Source organism: Haplochromis burtoni, unplaced genomic scaffold (genome assembly GCF_018398535.1).
Source record: "Haplochromis burtoni strain Fernald_Lab_line unplaced genomic scaffold, NCSU_Asbu1 Contig_583, whole genome shotgun sequence".
Taxonomy (NCBI): Eukaryota; Metazoa; Chordata; class Actinopteri; order Cichliformes; family Cichlidae; genus Haplochromis; species Haplochromis burtoni.
Genome location: NW_024582944.1, coordinates 117,986 through 138,463, shown reverse-complemented (window position 1 = coordinate 138,463; position 20,478 = coordinate 117,986). Strand labels below are relative to the sequence as shown.

The 20,478-nt window shown below is 38.4% G+C and overlaps 1 protein-coding gene across 1 annotated transcript in view; it reads left to right on the top strand.

Annotated features, from left to right (window-relative positions):
- Nucleotides 1-17,704: 17,704 nt before the first annotated feature.
- The window catches only part of LOC102304556 (A-kinase anchor protein 2), a 91,789-nt gene continuing 89,015 nt past the window's right edge, over nucleotides 17,705-20,478 (top strand). The window contains exon 1 of the mRNA XM_005948259.3: nucleotides 17,705-18,234. Coding sequence (XP_005948321.1) covers nucleotides 18,191-18,234 — 44 coding nt within the window. The 5' untranslated portion in view covers nucleotides 17,705-18,190. The remainder of the gene's footprint in view (nucleotides 18,235-20,478) is intronic.

Genomic DNA, 20,478 nt, shown 5'->3' with positions numbered 1-20,478 from the left:
GACCCCCCCCCCCCCCCATGTGCAAGGGGGGCGGTAATGAAATAAGGGCAAAACAAAGAAAAAAAAAAAAAAAAAAAAACAAAAACAACGGCTTGGAACTGCTAGGATCTACTGTACAATATAAAGCGCCTTGAGGCGACTGCTGTTGTGATTTGGCGCTGTATAAATAAAATTGAATTGAATTGAATTAATTTTGCAGAAAAACAAACAATATTTCACATCTTAAACCAACATGTACACTGTACCTTTTGGGGCACAGGCCACTTGAAAGAGCATGTTAATCTTGCCTTTTACAGCTTTGTTTTTTTTTTTTTTTTTGCATCACTATTTAATATTCATTGTTTTAATGTGCATGATGGATTATCTATTATTCGACTGTCGTTTTTTACTTAACTTGTACTTAAAATTTCTCATAGTTTCTCCTGCTTTGTAAAATACCCAGATGTTAGACAAAGTTAAGGAAATTGCAGAGTACTTAAAATGACTTACTACTTAAATTTATACTTAATCTTTCATATACAGTATAATTATTTCTTATTTGTTTCCTGTAATAACCTGTCTGTTTACGCCCTTATTCTAGGTTACCTAACTTTAAGTGTTTGTATGCAAATATAATAACATTGAATTTTAAACTTATCTTATCTTATCTTAAAAAAAACATTGAAAATCCATTTAATTACAGGGGAATCACACGCTTAGTCACTGGCTGTATTATAATGTGCTACCATAAAATGTTCTATGACCTTTACTAGCAAGTCACTAGGGTGGAAAAGAACAGACTAAAGCTGACTTCTGCCCTTTTGGAAATAGTTTGTTTGTTCTGTTTATGTACTACACATTGAAATCACAGTGATTCTGCAGTTTAGACGCTCAGAAGTCACTTCTTCAGGTGGATGGTTTTAGCTGAATGAAACCAGATGTGCTCTAAGAAGCATAAATAGGGTTATGATGTCAGCAGAGGAAGGGTTTAAATGGCTGCCATAGCTACAGCAATTAAGCTATACACTATGAGTTATAAAGAATTATAAAGAAACAGGGTGGCACACTATTAAAGGACTTTGACTGAATTCATTTTCACAATATATAATAATTCAGGCTCCAATTTGATCATAGTCTCGAGTATATACTTGTAAACCTCAGACTGAAAATCCACAATAACTCACATCTTACGTCTAAATTAGCCTCAGGGGGAAAAAAACAACCCATAATTCTCATCTCATTTTTAAATGAGAATGACCAAAAAATCTTGCTCCCAAACTCATGAATACTTTCAAGAAGGCTTGCATAGATAAACATTTTCATCCACTTTGCTGCAATTTCATACTTATGCCCTGGGGTTCTCTGTCAGAAACACAGATCTGTGTGGTCTGAGCTAAAGACTGAGAGATCATTCATACACAAACACATATATACAGTATATGCACATAAAATCTAGCTGCCTGTTTGTGTGATTAAATCACTGTTGTAAGACAGAGCAGCCAGCATTCATCTCCATTATAGACTCAGATGGTTAAAAGCTTATGGAAGCAATATGAGTCAACACACACACACACATGCACACAAACAAATACACACCAGGACAACAAAGTGGAGCAAACACAGTAGTAATGGATTTGGCTCAGGGCACCAAAGTGTCCAACAGTGGAACATATAAAAAATATATCTATTGTACTCAAATACTTTATATTTTGAGAGTTTGATTCAATTCCACATTATAAGTGCACACAGCAGACACGCAGATGATCAAACCTATGATAAAATAAAAAACTATCCATCACAGGAGAAAAGTAATTTATTACTGGTCAGAGCAGAAATGTGCTGCCCATGGGGATAAATAATGTAGACTTACATCTGCAGGAGATAAATAATACAGCATGCAATCTTTTGTTCAACCACTTCCTTTCTTCCCTCTTATGTTTTGTCACCTCCCCACCTCTCACAGAGTCTCACAGGTCAGTGAAGATAGCACAAGCTGCAATGTGATGCAAATCTACCAGCCACCCGTCTGTGCACTAATATATTTATTTTATGCTGTAAGATTCTTCTTTCAAAATAAGGAAAAGCAAAGTCTGCTTAGCCTGTATTTCCATTAGCTTCACTCAGAGGTCACTCTTTTTCAGCAATGGCTTTGTCCTCATAAACCTACTGACTGTATGTGAGCATAATGCTTGATTGCAGCAGTAAATTTTTTGTGTTAGGTAATTTACACTGTAGGACACAATGCAGCAGCTGTTATAAATGTCAGGACTACGGTAATAACACTACCTAAATATTAGGGTAGTCTGACATTATATCTATGGTTTAAAATCACTGTGCCACTGGAATTACACTATCTGCTGCAGCAATTCTAACTGGAGATAATTTACCCTGTTGTGTTCACATAGACAAGTGTATCTCTATTCATTGCACTATGACTATGGTGCACTTACATAGAGCCACCGTTCATTTCTGTATATTTTGATTCCAAGGAGTGAGACTTTCATGTGAGCTTTTACTTGGCATATCTCGTCATGTGTATTTGAAAAGTTGAGAAAATTAGACACATGTAGTAAAAAAAGAACTGACAGCCAGATGAACAGTATCTGAAAGTCATGTCTTTGTGTGTCAGACTGACACAGAACCTGAGAGATGCATCTGGACCTTCACTTGATCCATGTAGTGTTCATCAAAGCCTGATCAAAAATGGTGGAAGAGTACAGTTCAATTTGTTTTCAACTGTTTTGTTTTTCCATTCATTGGGGCCCAATATGCCCAAATATCAAAAGAAATTAAAAATGCATGCCATGGAATAGTTCGGGTCTTAGGAGGTTAAGCTGCGTTGAAAATAAAGGTTGTCATACCAATTATTGACTGGGAATTTTATTTTGGAATTTTACAGACTCCTTATTCAGTGTATATCTTTTCAGTGATTTGCTGTACTTATTTCCTGTTCCTAGCAGATTATAAAGAAACAAAAGGGTGACTCAAGGCTGTTGCACAGTACTGTACATGTTACAAAATTTATAAAGGTTAGATAAAAAGGTTACAGGTTATTCATAAACAGAAACAAACTAAATACATAAAGAAACAGCAAAATATCCTTTTTTATGACGAATATGTCATTAAAGAAATGTGAAATTACACTTGCCACTCTTATTCATCTGCATCCTTTAAGCATGTTTACAGCAACATTGACTGCCATGTGCACAGCAGCTACTAGAAGCATATGTGTGTTGGCACATGTGAGATCACCATATTTCACATTTAGTTTTCCGTTTGGTGTTTGCTCGAAGCACACACACTGTGAAACTGATCGATTTTGAACATCAAAAATAATTTTACCTTATATAAAGATCAAAAGCTAGACAGCATAAAATGCAATCAAAGATGAAACTGGCAAACCTGTAGCCAGGATGATGTCACGTCAGACCTTAGAAAACTCTTTGTTTTTGTAATCCTTTCAGGATGACACAGCGTTCTCAGCCAGGACATTGTTTTCCAATATTTCCTTTACCTGTTATGATTTTGAGACGCGGTTATATAGATTGTTTTACACAAAGCAATGTCTGATTAAGCATAAGATCAACTCTGGGCATATGCACACGTGTACTCAACACATGATAAAAACAGTGTATAGAGGTGTCTAAGTGTGCAACATGCACTGACTTGATGTTAGTATCTAGCTTGAATGCCTTTGACTGTTTTTACTATAGCAAATCAATCTTATAGATATACACCATTGCTACCATTGCTGTTTGTGTAATAAATAAAATAAATACCAGTGGAACAGTAGTGGAATGGATGTTAAATATTTATGCTGGAGCTAAATTATGTTGTTGAAAAGACACTAGGAGTAAAAGGAGGCAGAGAAACAAAGACATTTTCTTTTCTTTGAGAATTTATGACAATGAGAGAGAGAGAGAGAGAGAGAAAGAGTAGGAGTTGCAGCCTAAATTAGGGAGACAGCATCTAAGAGGAAAAATAAAGGCAGGGGGATCCAGAGCCTGAGAAAAGGGATTATGTAGGCAGCAAAGGAGCAGTATTACGAAACCATATTTTTGAAGCCGTGGCCTTAGGCAACAATGTGAATCTACATAGAAATCTGGTCAACGAAGTGAAGAACAGAGACAAAGAGAGAGAGAGAGAGAGAGAAACTGAATTTATAAAAATAATTATACATTATAACCAACGTGTGTAAGACACATTACCTTCTAATCAATCTTGAAGTCATCCACTTCCCAGTTCAACATTATTTTCCAACATGCAAATCACTTTCTTTGAATGAATGAATGAGTGAACACACTTGAAAGCCAGTTGAGATTCAGAAAAAGTACCCCTGAGGTTTTCTTTAGCATTTAGGTTAACCTTTCGTTACAGTGGGTGTGTAGACCGCTTGCCCCTGCTCGGACTATAAAAACACAAGCAAGTGTATCACGCCTGAGAGGATTCAATCACGCAGAATGTCCAGACACACAAAACCACTGAGGGAAGATCTGTTTCAGCTGTGAAACATCTTAGCAACTGATTTCATTTTCTGGTGGATTAGTACAGAAAAAAAATGTGTATATTAAAATCTATATATTTGAGAGTTGGTCAGCCATTCTCAGAACTTGAAATTAAATCAATAGCAAGTTGATATGGGGAACTGATTATTTTTTCCAGTCGATTTTATCGACTGCAGCTGTGTTATTGTTGCTGGCTGTACTTCCCTTGATGTTGGAAAATGTATGACCTGTTTAATCTCACTAGCCACTAGATACACCTATCCAAATGTCTAACCAGCCAGTAACATGACAGCACCTCAGTGCATCTAGTCATGTAGACATCATCAAGACGACCTGCTGAAGTTCAATCTGAGCATCAGAATGGGGAAGAAAGGGAATTTAAAGGACTTTGAACATGGCATGGTTATTTGCACCAGTCAGGCTGTTCTGAGTATTTCAGAAACTGCTGATCTGCTGGGATGTTCCCACACAATCATCTCCAGGGTTTACAGAAAATGGTCTGAAAAAGAAAAAGTATCCACTGAGCGGCATTTATCTGGGTGAAAATGCCTTGTTTATGCCACAGGATAGAGGAAAATGACTAAACCCCTTCAAAGAAGGCAACTAAAATAGTTAGAAGGTAACTGAATAAAAGCCTGTCATTATAAATGAGATATGCAGATATGGTGTGGTGTGCAATACTGCAAATTTTAGTATTGATCTGATACAAATAAACATAGGCCCAGTACTGCTAGTACTAGTAACAACACTGATAATTTTAACTTAGGCAGCTCATGGATGCATCCTGCCTTGTATGAAGGGATATTTTCTTGGCACTTGTTAGGCTCCTTAAAACATTGTTTTGCACAGCTTGCCTGAGTATTATTGCTGACCACGTCTTTCCCTTGTTGAACACAGTGACCAACTGGTGGCTGTTTCACGCAGGATAATGCACCATGTCACAAAGCTCAGTCTTCGGAAGCTACAGCAGCTGCTTGATGCTGTCACATCATTATGGACCAAAATCTCTTATCTCTGTTTCCAGCATCTTGTTAAATCTATGCCAAGGCATTTCTAAAGGCAAAAGAGGGACCAGGGCATTAATGAAGTGGTTGGCAAGCTCCAATTAAATCTCCAAATTGATAAACATGAGTTACAACTTACGAACAAACAAATATGTGTACATTTACTGAGAGCAGTAGAAGTGGTAAAAAATTAACTACACTATTTGCAGCATAGTGGAATAGTAAAACTGTCTTGTTTAGAAATTCTACATGTTTTTGCAAAACTATTAATGGGAAGAAGATATAAACAGCAATTTTAGTGAAATAGGACAGGAGGAGAGGTTGCAAGTGATCACAGATATATATAAGAGAAACAGAAACATTAGTAACCACTTAATTTTGCATTTATAGCTAAAAGGTATTGCTGCTAAAAAGGGGCTGAAGCTGTATTTGCTTTGCAGCTGGAGGTAAATAAATTTTTAATTAGGGTTTAGCTGCAGCAAAATATTACAAAACTGTGTCACTTGTTGTCTAATGGCAGAATGTCTGAATTCAATGAGCAGCAAATTCAGTATGACTTAAATAACAGAAACTTCTTTGTGTGTATACAGTCAACATTTCACAAGTAGGTTACATTTCAGCTTCTATCTCCACCTCCTACTACAATATAAATCTAAGTTTTTCAAGTGTAAGTATGAGACAAGTGCAAATTAACACAGTGATTATGATGCTGCCCTGCGGTAAAAAATATTCTCACTTAAGGAAATAAACGTTTTTTGAGAGAGTTTCCAGTCCAATTGTGTGCTCTGTAAATATCTTTATTATGCCCGGTAGGATGTTTACTTGTGCTCCAAGGTAAATAAATAATGCAATGTTTAATTAGTGTAACTCTAACTTTGCTAGAGTAGCAAAGGCTGCTCTTCACATACAGATAGCATTCTCACAGTGGTCTCCTACTCATCATCTAAGAGCTTTTTAATGCTTGCTAGACAATCTTTTTATTAGTTGAAATAGCTTCTCTGTGTTTTTTCCTTGTGGCTCAGGAGGTAAAGTTGATCGGCAACTAGTTTCGAAGGTTGGTGGTTTAATTCCCCCCTCCTGCACCAGAAGTTACCCATGTGAGAGTGTGAATGTTTGGTTAAAGTGCTTTGGCCATGAAAAATGTGTTTGCGTGAACTGATGAATAAGACTCACAAAGAAACAGAGTAGAAAAACGCTACATAAGCACCATATTTGCCATTTTTTGACCAATTTTATCTGTATCTATATAACCTGCTGCACAGTTACCTCTGATGTGTTCACTTTGCCGTGCAAACAGCTGATAACACGCTTGTTGAGTTTCCACTGAGCGACAGCTTTAGCTACCTCTCGCTGTTTTTAACTGTAGCACGATCATCATCGTTATTTTCCCCAACAGGCCTCACCAAGAGTGGAGTTTATGTTTGTTAGTTCCTCATCAGCTGAGAGACACTTTAACAGAATACATAATAAAAAGAGAGATTAATGTGAATACTTGTAAAGGCCGTTGTCTCCGCCATCTGCCACAAACATAGGACTGAATATGCGAGGAGTCAGAAGGAGACAGAAACATTATGAATGCCTGAATGGATGCATATTCAGGCTTTTGAGAAATGAACTATTAAATTACACTTATTATCAGAAAAAAAAGTTATCAGAGTATTTCAGTGTGCTACTTTGTAACACATTATCCCAATAGTTGGAGTTGGCTCTCTTTTCCCTGCCAACATGATCCACTACGAACCTCATGGTAGTAAAGACCTGCCAGCTGATCTTCGCTACAGGACAGAAGTTTTCTCAGAGGTCTGGGTTTCACCAGTTCTCTGCAAGTCAGCGAGTCAGTTTGTTGTACAAGCAGGAAAATTCTGAGACTGTGTATCGACATATCCAGCTAACAAAGATTCAGTGTGTGTGTGATGTTTGTGTGTGTGTATGTGTTTGAGAGAAATAGAGGGTAGAGTTTTATAGACCCGCAAGGGTACACTGAGAATTAAGTGTGAGACAATGCCATTGTCCTTCACTGTTTGTGCATTTTTATACTCACCTTTCACCTTTCAAAAACGTGCTCACCTTGGACCTTATTAAAGATGTAAGAATAAATAAAACTCACAAACACACACACACATCCACATAAACACAGGAAAACGCAAGACTTCCTTAAGCCTTGTCTGTCTTTAAGTATACTGCTGGGTCCTCCTGTTTTCTCCTACGCAGCACTATTTTAACAATGTCCCATTATTGCACATGCACACCCACAGACACACTCACATTCACACCACTTGCCCTTAGGGAATTATGAGCCATTAATTGTGATATCGATGTTGTAGTTGTGGCGGGTTTGTATATTTTACCATATCTCTTATGCCACAAATGCCACAGCAATGCAGCCAACACAGAGGATCCACACTGTGTGCACGCTCATGTTTGTGTGTGATTTTATGCCTGCTTTGTCTTCATGTGAATGAATTGTGTGTGTGTGTGTGTGTGTGTGTGTAGGCATGCAGTGGTGCGCCGCTCTCCATTTTAATGGCAATTCCGACAGAGCCTTTCCCATCTTGCCGTTGTCATGGCAACCAAGCGGGTAAGCGGCCACGTTTGTCTCGGGGGCCCTGGCCTTCTTTTGCGTGTCACAGCTGCGCGCTCACATGCACATATACAGACACACGCACACGTGCATGCATAGACACCAAAACAAACCTGCAGAAATTATAAGTAGAAGTACATTCAACCCACAAAACAAACATTTACTTGCCAGTGCGAGCACACACACACACACACACACGCACATACACACATTGTTACAGTACTGTATGTACACACAGCACCCACCCACCCTCCGAGCACAGGGTTATTCTCACAGTTATTCCCACACAGTTTCCCCTCCTCCAAACCAGTACTTGGGATTTCCCAGTAAAATGCTAACAGTAATGTTCCTCCCTTTACCGACTGCTTTATAGCTCTATATATACTTCACATATACTCCACCGCCCCAACAGTCTGAACCGAAGTGTTAGCCCTGTGTCTGTGTGTACGTTATGAATATGATTAGTCAGCAAACAGGACACAATTAACAATCTCCTCTCTGATGTTTTATTCACACTGCTCATAGATGGATAAATGTTGACGGCAGATAGACTCCACATTGCCATCAGACCAGAACTCAGAAGTTTAGTTTAAGCTTCAAGCTTTTAGTCTGAAAAACATCACTAAGGAACTGGCAGAAAAATTTAATTAGCATGGTTTTATTTTATCTTCTCAACTGTTGAAAGTGTTGAACCATGAAAACAGTATTCAGACTTGAGATTCTGTAAATGTTTGGGTATTTTTTTCAACATAAGACATTTTGGAAAGCATTTTTCCTGATAATTTCAGGAAAATTAAAAAGTGCTGTTATTACTGTGCAATCTGAAAAATGAACTTCATTGCAGAAATCATTTTTACATCTCTTGCAGATATAAGTGAATAATATGGCTTTCTAATTAGTATTTGCACTCCGTCTTGCCTTGCAACAGTGATGCAAGACCATTTGGGCAGTTTGCTCTGAGCACACCATTACACAGTATCCAAGAGCCCGAGTAACACAAACTGTGATCAGATGGTGAGCCACTCCGTGCACATATCATCACCCCATGCCAATTTTGTGACTGCACAGACTTGTCTACAGAAACACTATACATGCAGTTTTCAAGCAGACTGACTACTCGTCCATCATGTCTGCACCTTTCTTACTTACCTTCTTACTCAGCTGATAGCTATGATATTAAATACCAAAAAAATAAGGTAAGTGTCCTTTGTATCCCATATTTGGTTTGTCACTGTCCATTTATTTTACATTTTGATGGCAGACTGACCTTAAAAAACAGGTGCTAAAAATAGCAGTGAGCCTCACCTGTTCCAGTAGTTGCGCTTCAGATCAGAGAATGGGTCTCTTTTGTTTAATATTTTATTTCTTTTAATAACTTTTTCCTGACTGGAAGGATGTTGCCATCCTGCATGTTCCTCCAAATCCTGCCTCGGATGTTTATGAATTGTTTATCACCACCGTAGCAAACACACGTATTTGCACAACTGAAGTGGGTCAACCACTCAAACTGTCTGTATCAAAGTTAAGTATCTGCAAATGTTTTTGTACCGCTTTAAAGCACTAGCAGTGAGTGAAAACTTGCATTGTCATTTACTTGTTTTGATTGCATTAAAAATGTCTTATACAACTTTTATGTTAAAAGTTTGCGCATATTGTTCTTATTAATTATATTTCTTGTATAACTGCCTTAAGTAATGAAAATCTGATTCAGCTGGCTTCATTCGATAAAAATAAAATGCTCGGTAGTGTTCATTTAAACTGGTTGGTTTTCTGTCATAGACACAGCTTTTAAGCATTGTCCACACATTTGTAAGAGGGCTGAGTTCAGGGCTTTAGGAAGGCCAATCCAGGAGCTTAATGTTAGTCTGCTTTATCCATTTAAAAACCATTATTGATGTGTGTTTAGGATCATCATCTTCTTGGAACACCCTATTGTATCCGAGTTTTAGCTGTTTATTTGAGATGAAGTTGAGCCACCATGCTGGACAGCTACTACAGTGTGTTCAGGTTTGAAAGCCTTGTTTTCCAAACAAACCTCTTTTCTCATTCAAGCTTGAAGGTGATCATTTTGGAGCAGGGCCTTCTATTTTGGTCTGTGCCCTCTCAGTCCATGTTAATGTAAACCTCAGATGGTTTTCCCTCAGAAGGGTATAAAATCTTTAAACATATTATTACACCATTACTGAAATCCTGTTTTAATTATATGCTGGGGGGTGGCAAAATACCAGTATCATGGAACCAAGCTCTTATCTCTGTAATATCAAAGTCTGGAAAAGACAAAACTGAATGTAGCTCCTACAGACCTACAGTGGCTTGCAAAAGTATTCCCCTTGAACTTTTCCACATTTTGTCACATTACAGCCACAAACATGAATCAATTTTATTGGAATTCCACATGAAAGACCAACACAAAGTGGTGCACACGTGAGAAGTGGAACGAAAATCATACATGATTCCAAACATTTTTTACAAATAATTAACTGAAAAGTGGGGTGTGCGCGTAATTACATAATTATTCAGCCCCTTGAGTCAATACTTTGTAGAACCACCTTTTGCTGCAATTTCCTAATTTCCTCTCATCTGAGAATGATAGTTTTGATCATCTTGCAGATCCTGACAAAGTAGTCGCACATCTGAAAAGCTTACTAACAGATGAGTTTGGAATTTGCAGTTGTTTAGAAATGGCTACGAGAGATCTTCCCAGCTTGTGTAAATCTACAGTTCTTCACTGAGTTCCTTGGACTTTCCTTTGGACTTTTGTTCTGAATATTGGTTAATCCAATGCGATCAAACAAATTGTTTTTATGCTGGCAAAAAGAAACTACCAGTTATAGTCAATCAAGCTTACCAATAAGAAGTGTATGTGTATATTTGTGTATGTGTATATATGTGTATATTTGACTCAATATATCATTTTGACCCTGTGTGGATTAGAATAAATCCAAAATAAATTCAAACTTGTGCATCCAGTTCTTGTTTGTTTGCTTTGTAAGTCCTTAAAACTAAAGTATTATCTTTAATTCAAGGCCAATAGAGAGTTGGACAATGACACACTATTAAAAATGATTTTGAATCACCAGTTAAACTTAGAGGCTTGTTTAAGTTTCCATGTCCATGAGCACGTTTGGATCAACTTGGGTCTTATGGAAAGTTTGCAATCAGACGACAAGCCGCTTAGCTTCTATCTACCATGCAGATTTGTCCATGGAGATATAACACTGCACCAAATATGCATTCACCCTTAAGGTGGAATTCAAGGAACAAGAATGAATACTGCTGTTGATGTCCATAGTCCACGTGTGCAACAAAGTGTAATTGTAACAATTACATGTAACAACCACTTTGGGTAGAAGCCAGAATGTCCAGAGGGAACTGATACAAGCACAAGAACAACCTGCACACTCCACACTGAAAGGCCACTAATTATTTTAGGTCCTTCAGGTATGTTTTGATGCCTGATGTTCTGAGATTTCATTTCATTACAATGAAAGCAAGTTGTTCGTGTTTAAAGTGTTTTTGTCCCCAGTATTAGTGAAGTCATTTGTGTTGGAGTAAAATCTGTTTGAGGCACTAAGTGGGTCAGAGCAAATCCCAGTTGTGGTTCCTGTGGTATACCTGGGTTATTTTAGCTCAAAGACTTTCTTCAACAACCAAAACCCAGTGGAGCAGAAAGCAGAAACCACTTGTCTCTGTCTGTTTTTCAAAATGTGTGTGCATCTGTCTGAGAGTGCAGGAACCAGGCCTGACATTTTTGTTATACAAACTACACACACTAACAAGCTAAATGTCTGACACAGTGTAGAACTTACCTTGAAAAATATTTGCTAAACAGCAGAGCACTCTCTGCATGTTCAGATATACAACATCAGCTTTTGAGGCGAGGCTGAATTGTGAGTCTCTTTTACAGAGATTTTTTTTTGTCATAGGCATTTTTTGAGAATTGAGAATTGTAATGAGAAAAACAACACATATAGGGAGAGATAATGTGGCTATAAGTTGCAGTAAATCTCTAAAAGAATATAATCGCAATGTAATCTCTAAGGTAGGAAATTACTGGCATACTTCCACTTTAAAGTCTGACAGCCAGCGCCCTCTACTGGATGCTTCAAGGACACGCAAGTCCAGCGACCGTCAGTTCTTTAATCATTATTTTTTAATTGGAAAGAACATAGATTTCATAACTTGTGGCACATCTTCATTATTGCACACATAAAAATGTGAAAATTCCAACATAAGCAAAAATAACCTTTGAATTATAATATTAGTCTAACAAACTTTTCTATATGAACTCATAAACCCATAACACTTTAAATCCTGCATATTCAGGTTATTATATCCTTTGTTACAATATAAATAATGCCTCATTACATCTGTTTTACAGTAAATATATAATTGGCCACAAAATAATGACAATAATTAGCTTTCTTTTGCAGAGTAGACTGTAGATAAATCTTATTATATTTCAAACATTAGTTTCTTTAAAATACATAAACCCTGTTTTAAGGATCTCTTAAAAACACAGTCATTGTTCCATTTGTACTTACACCTATATGTCTTTTTTTTTACATGACTTATAAATCATCAATCACCTTTTAAAATTTTAGAATGGCTTTATAAATAGTGGCTCCATAGTGATCCCTGGTTTGTTCCTGGGACAAACACAAATCCCTACTGAACAAGGAAGCAGCTTTAATAGCTTTATAAATCCATAAGATGGCAGTAGACTTCATGATTTTAAAGATATTCTGCAATGTTCATCATCTTGGGTTACATATGCAGTACGACTGTAAGATATTACAGGGTAGTTCACATTATGAGTCACTTGATTATTGAATGCTACTAAACCCAAATGTGACTAACTGGTGGCCTGGGCACAAAACAACGCCTCATAATATTCAGTTTCCCCTGCATCAATATTCTTTACTCAGTCTTTGAAAGGCAGAAAATGTTAAGTCCCAGCACTAATCTAAGGCCACAACTCATAATATCAGAACTGCAGGGGAGCAGAGTGAAAATGGAAAAAAGCCACATGTGGCAGATTCTAATACTCTTGCTAAATGTCAACAATGAGCCAAAACATGGAGAGAAAAATATATATATATATATATATTTTAAATGTATAATAATAATAACCACAGTTTCAGACTGTATTTAAAAGTCATCCTGAAGCAAATAATATTCCATATGAATGTTGTTTCTTAATATTAAACAATTAGCGCCACATAATCTCAGAACTCAACATCCTTAACAGTTAAATTTCACAGATAAACTCGTGCCCCCCAGTCTTCTTTAAATATTACATTGAAATTAATTCTGTTTTTTGTTAATACAAGTTATTTAACATTTGACTTAAACTAGTCTGCTCTCTAATGGATCAGTTCTTCTGCATCCTGCACAAATTTCAGTCAAGTTTTAGGTTTCTCCTCACCCTGCCCATCTAAGGGTGACAATGACTTATTTTTAAGACATCAAAGTCTGACACATGCTCCTGGAGTTCAGTAATATGTCCTTTAGTGAGTTCCCTGAGTTATATACATATATATATATATATATAACTTCTCCTGCACACAAAACCGTGTTTTAACTGAAGCTGATGATCATAGCCCTTCAGCAAACTCCACAACTACTGGCTGAAATAAAGAGCTCAAAGGTTTTATCAGTAAAATATCTAACAACCATTTTATTTTCTGTTGCCTTTTCATGCCTTGTCATGAAAATATGTCTCTCTTCTGTGAAATCCTCTGCACAATGCTGTTGTGTTAATGCACATCCATTTATGTTTTCTGTGCTTTGAATTTTACTGATCCAATTTTCTGTGTCTCATATGTCTCAACTTTTTCTTAAATGTGCTCATAAACAAATTGAGTTCAGTAAATAACCTATAACATTAAAACTTTTAATTTCTCAAAGTTATGAGTTTATAAATGAGTCACTTCTGAGCATCACTATTTCTTCTATATTAGAAAAAGACTTAAGAAGAACCAAGCCCATGGGGATAATTCATTAACTGTATATGTTAAAATCTATATATTACCATTATAATATACTGCCTACGCTCAGCAACGTGAATAACCAAACACACGCTAGTAAAACACAACCTCCAGGGTGGGATTGAGTGTTGGTGTGTGTAAAAGAGGGTGGAGGGTGCAAGAGTGATGCCCATTTAAGGTCGCTACCTAAACCTAAAGAGCTGCCTCTAAATAGCTGACATACCAAGCAACACGATAACCATGGACTCAACACAAACTGATGGGAAGGGACACAGAGGGAGAAAGAGGGCTCAGCAGTGAGGAAGCAGATGAGCTGAGAAGAAACCATACAAGTGATGACAAAAGTGTGACAGCCAGGAATGTGAAACATGTCAGTGCTTTAAGAAATGCGATGATATTCACTTTGTCCTTGAGCCGGGTAAATGACCTGCACAGCGAAAAACTCAAGACCAAGAACATTTATGGCAGTATTGAGCTATAATACAAAATAGCTTTACGACTTATTTAACCTCCTAAGTCTTATAATTTGTCTGTGAATATCTGGCACACACAACTACAGACCATACGTTGTGGAAAAATACCCGTCTTCCCCATTATGACGCTCAGGTTGAACTTCAGCAGGTCGTCTTGATGATGTCTACATCCTGAGTCTAAATGTGTTGAGTTGCTGCCAAGTGATTGGTTGATTATATATTTGCATCAGCAGGCAGTTGAAGAGGTGTACTAATAAAGTGGCCAGTGGGGGAATATTGATTGGTTTAAAAGTGTGCTCCACTTAGCTAGTGAGATTCTGGGATAGATGACAGACAGATGGGTGACGGTGGTAGATGAGTAGCACCTTAACCCTAAGGGATTTGAGTTTTTGTTTTACTTCAGCTGTAATCTTTTGTATTGCATTGTAAATGTTTTCATGTCCTTCTTCCTGTCAGTGGGGGAAAAATATTGGTTAATAACAGCAGGAAAAAAGGAAAGATGTCAGAGTGAGGCACGTTCTCATGGACTTGGTCAAATATTAAAAGAAGGAAATAAGAGAAACCAGAAAGATTAGATTCTGCTTTTCCCTGGCCCCCTTTCATTGCTGCTAAGTGTGCATCCAGCAGGTTATAGAGCCCATAAAAAGACATCTGAGCTCCTTGTTCAGCTTTCTGAGAAAAGTTCCCATAGACTAAACAGCAATCACTACCCTGCACTTACAGTAGCAACCAGTAGTCAGTTTAAAATATCTGATGACATCCAAAAAGCCACAAACCACTTTTACATTGGGAATATCTGTAATATGTTGTGTTAATTCAATAGCTGATACACAATCCTCTTTGTGTTTTCAGTTTGTTTGTGGTACTTATCTGAGAGATCTGTAGTTAGACACGGGAAACTGCTGCCAGCTGTGTATATTTATAAACTGTTACAGTGAAAGACAAATTAAAGAACACGTTACAGTTTTGTTAGATATTTTTGGAGTTATAGAGAGCAAAATGGACATTTATCTTTCAGTGTGCTGCACTTCTCCTTGACGTATTAGATGTGTCATTTCTCAAGCTGAAATCTGAAGGAACTAACTGCAATCTCCCAAATGTAGTCATTACATGTCCAAGCAAAAATTCTAAACTATGGTTTTTTTCTTAATAAAATATAGCCTGTGGCGGGAGATTTCAGCCAATCACAGGTCTTGCTGGTTGATCTGATATCCTCGAGTTGGTGTTGTTCCCAGATCATCATACTAAATGTTGTTCCAGGATCAACATTGCAAGTGACCAATCAGAATGTTGTGACGTCATACTTTTGCGACTTCGGGAAAAACCGGTGTAAAACAAAAAACTGTACTTAAGCTGCGTGAAACCGCCTCTGTCCACCGATCAACGGACCCTGACCCTAACCCTAACCCTTTAATAAACAGTAAGCAGAATTGATATTGTCCTTGCAACATTGGAATTTCATAAATGCACGAATGGCTTGGCGCGCAAAAGAATAACGTCACAACAATGTGATTGGTCACTTGCAATGTTGAACCTGGAACAACATTTTCATGATGGTCTGGGGACAACACCAACACGAGGATATCAGATCATCCGGTCTTGCTGGGTAAGAGCAAAATAGTCTACATAGATAGACGTACGTGGCTGAAGAGCTTAGAGGACTTTCACCCAGAAAAACAGGCTTCATATCCAATCTAAAACCAAACATCTCTGTGGACCTTTGGTTTAATTTTTCAACACATATGACACAAATAATTTAACACGTGATTGTCTGGTGAGAGGGGCTCTTGTTAGAGATACGAGAGCTGCTGGGGTAAGGATGCATTTTCAGTTTCTGTTGTGTTTTAGTTTTGGATGCATTCTCGCTGTAAAACTCAGGCATGTTGGATAGTCAACCACCACCATACTGGGTACACCTGTTCAGCTGCTTGTTAACGTAAATATTGAATGAACCACTCTGATAACAGCACCTCTGTACATTTGGGATTTTAGAGATGTTTATGACGGCCTGCTGAAGTTCAAAATGAGCATCAGAATATTGAGGAAAGGTGATTTAAATTGACTCTGAACATGGCATGTTTGCTGCTGCCAGACTAGTCTGAATATTTCAGAAACTGATGATCTACTGGGATTTTCAATCCTAGCTAAGGTTTAGGAAAATACTCCGAAAAAGAGAAAATATCCAGTGAGCAGCAGTTCTCTGGAAGAAAATCCCTTATTAACGTTAGATTTCAGAGGAGTGTGGTCAGACTGCTTGGGCTGACAGCAACCAAAGTATTGCAGAAGAGCATGTCAACCCTTGAAGCAGATGGGTTACAGCAGCAGAAGACCATAATGGGTGACATCCCTGTCAGCTCAGAACAGGAAACTGAGGGTACCGTTTGCACAGACTCACAAAAAGTATGCGATAGAAGATTGGAAAAACGTTGTGTGGTCTGATGAACACTCTAATGGCAGGATCAGAATTTGGTGTAAACAACATGACGCCCTGGACCCATCCTGGCTCATATAGATGAGATGGTGTGGGGCATATTTTCTTGCCACACTTTGAGGCCCTTAGTACCAACTGAGCATCCTTTAAATGCCACAGCCTAGTTGAGTATTGCTTCTGACCATCTCCATTTCATGTCAAAAAGCTCAAACTATCTCAAATTCTTTTCTTGAACATCACAATGTGTTCACTGTCCACAGTCACCAAACCTCCATCAAACAGAGCACCGTGAATGTGATGGAACAGGAGATTCACATCATGGATGCACAAATCTGCAGCAACTCTGTGATGCTGTCACATTAATATGGACCAAAATCTCTGACGAATGATTCCATCACCTTGTTAAATCAGTGCCATGAAGAATTAAAGCAGCTCTGAAGGTACTAGCTAAGTGTAACTAATGAAATGGCCAGTCAGTGTAAGACAGTGTGTTCTGTCATGTTCAAATCAGTGTTATAACACAGCGCAGTCCTGTCACTCTTATCCCTTCAGAAATCTTCCATTTCTGAAATCTTTTTTTAAATTGACCAAACAGTGTCTTTTACTATCCCACCTGTCTCTTTAAAGAAACCCCTCGTCACCCTCAGAGGGGAAAGGTTGTTTGCAAGAGGTAGTTAGTGAAAACAGGCTGGCCACTCCTTTCATCATCCTTCAACTCCCTAAAGCCATTGTTTCTCTCTCTTTCTCTCTGCTGCCTCTTTGCCACCCTCTCCTCCCTATCCCTGGCTATATCTCTATGCAACAGTCAATGCTTTCTTTCATCACTCCCTCTTTAACCATATCTTTTGACTAAATTCTCTTTCTCGCTCTTTCTGTTTATATGTCCTTCTCGCTCTCTCACTCACACACATACACGCACATGCTTGCACCCGTTGCCTCCTGCTAGCAGAGCGGGGTGATGCAGGAGCGGCGGCAGCAGCTGCTCTGACACATCCTGGCGTATAGAGAACACACACCGAAAAGGCAGAAGGAAAGAAGGAGGAGGAAGAGGAGGAGGAGAGGAGAGGAGGAGGTGGAGAAGATACAGAGGCAAAAAGGGAGGAGGACGAGGAGGTGAGGAGGAGGAGGACATAACTCTGTCAAAAGGACACTAGAGGACAGGAGTGGGAGAAGAGGACGAGGAAGGAGAGAGAGGAAAAGGGAGCGCAAGAAGCAGGTGTTGCAGCCATGTCAGACACACCTTTGCAGCGGAACGGCACGGCAAACGCCCCGTAAGTAAACCACGTTCATCTTTATGTTTCTATCTCCGTCCATCGCTCCCTTCCTCGCCTGCATCCCTCCTCTGCTCTTCCCTCCATCTGACAGCCAGGGTTGTCATGGGAACGGGAGCTCCGTCATGGTGAGGCTGCTGCTCAGTCATGACTGGAGAGGAGACACGCGGCACACCGTGTACACTCCTCCCTCTCTTCATCTCACTCTGCCTCTCTTTTCTTCACTTGCCCTCGCACTCCCACCACAGATATCTCACCTTAAAGCACATCAGCCATTTAATGCTACGCTGTCTTTGCTGTCTTTGCTCTGTGTCTTCAGCCTGTCTCTGTAGAAAATCAGCTTTGCACTCCTTTTTGCTCATTTTCCTGCATCCCCTTCCTGGTCTGGGATGCATGATCCTGTATTTATATTATTTATATTATATATTATATACATATATTAATATATTGTGTGTGTGTGTGTGTGTGTGTGTGTGTGTGTGTGTGTGTGTGTGTGTGTGTGTGTGTGTAGAGAGAGAGAGAGAGAGAGAGAGAGGGAGAGTATGTGTGTGTACAGTGTGTTAAGTTGTAGCATTGTCAATGTGGAGGCTGCAGGCTTGGTCCAGCTTTTCTGTGTCAGCACAGTCCGCCATGCTGCAGACCCCTGCTTCCTGTGTGTAATTTTTGTGCGTCTGTGTGTGTGCGTGTGTTCATTTGTATAGCTTTTTTTTTTTTAACTCATGAGAAATAAACCAGTGCAAAAGCAGAAAGAGAATGAAATTTTAAAAAGCCACTTGGTGAAATTTAACTGCCAGTTATTTTCTAGACACAGCATGAAAGTCAGCCTAAAATGAAGCAAGTAGTCATGAAACCACACAGCCAAGAAAAATGAGGAAATATGTGTTGAGAATTGTGTTTGGGATTAAAAACGATCTCTGTTGTACAATGCTTTGCTCGTTCTAAGAAAGAACATTTCGATTATTCTTACATATTTAAAGATAAAAGAGTCTTTTGTAACGAGGAATGCTGTTCCAAACAAAACCCTTTATATCAGGAAATTATCTTATATGAGTTGAGAAGACAGCTACAGTTTTGTAATGTTCTTTGTAAAGTGAGCCTGTTGCTTTAAGAGAAAATAATATCATGGGTGGTTTGCAGTGTGTTTGCAGATTTGGTGTTGGTGGATGTTTATATTACAGTTCAGGGAATAACAATTAGGAGGAAAGACAGTAGTTTGCAATCATGAAATCATGAATATAGTCAGCAAACTGTCCAGATTCTTGACTGGAACATCAGACAAACACAGACAGTCTGAAGTTGTTAAAACATGACTAATATTTGGTATCCATATCCAGAAAGCAGACACTTGTTTATTTAAAATTAAACTCCCTGCCAATAAAGGAGAACAGGTGATTATATACCTAAACTAGCTCACACTATAGCTCCCATTGTAATATACTTCTGCTGTAGCTGTGGCCTCTCAAACAAATTTCCCCGAGCATAGAGTTCTCAAATCCTTGGCATCTTGGCATAGATGGGCATAGCTTCTAAAGGAAAACTGATGTGTAATTGTGTAGAAGTCCATGGGAGAATGGCCCTCAGTTCCCTTACTCTGTGACCTCAAATACTTTCCTATTAAATGTAATATTTTGTAAGTCATGGTCCCCATTAAGGTCAGAAAGGAGGATAAGGCAGGTGCTTTAGGGGGGCCTGCTCTGTGATTGATACGTCAGTACCATCATTTAAACAGCAATTTAGCAACTCTAAAGATGGTATATTTTTTTTATAATTCATTCACTCTGTGCTGCTTTGACTGCCTCACTGTTAATTTTGCTTGGTGTGTGGCGCAGATGTCTCAGTATTGTATGAATCATGGCATTAAAACATATTAACTTGCATCTTTTTCTTCCTTACAACACTGCTGAACCTTCACCTTGAACTATGAGAAGCTTAAGATGCTCATCATACTAAAAATGTAAAAAAACAAAAGAGATAATGGATGGTGAGTTGAGATTAAATTACAATATATCGGCGTGGTTAGCGGTCAGTCTGTGGTCTCACATGTAATGTGATCTCAAATGTGGTTTTGTTTCTGTTAGTAATGATAGATGTTTGAAGATGTGAGTCCATCAGTTCATCAGATTGCCTTTTCAATATCCGTTTATTCTGGCTATGATGTGTCCTTGTGCAGGGTTTGTTTTCTATGTTGGAAAAAAAAAACCCTCCAGAACTATCAGAAAAGCAAATGAGTGATCAGTGATTTGG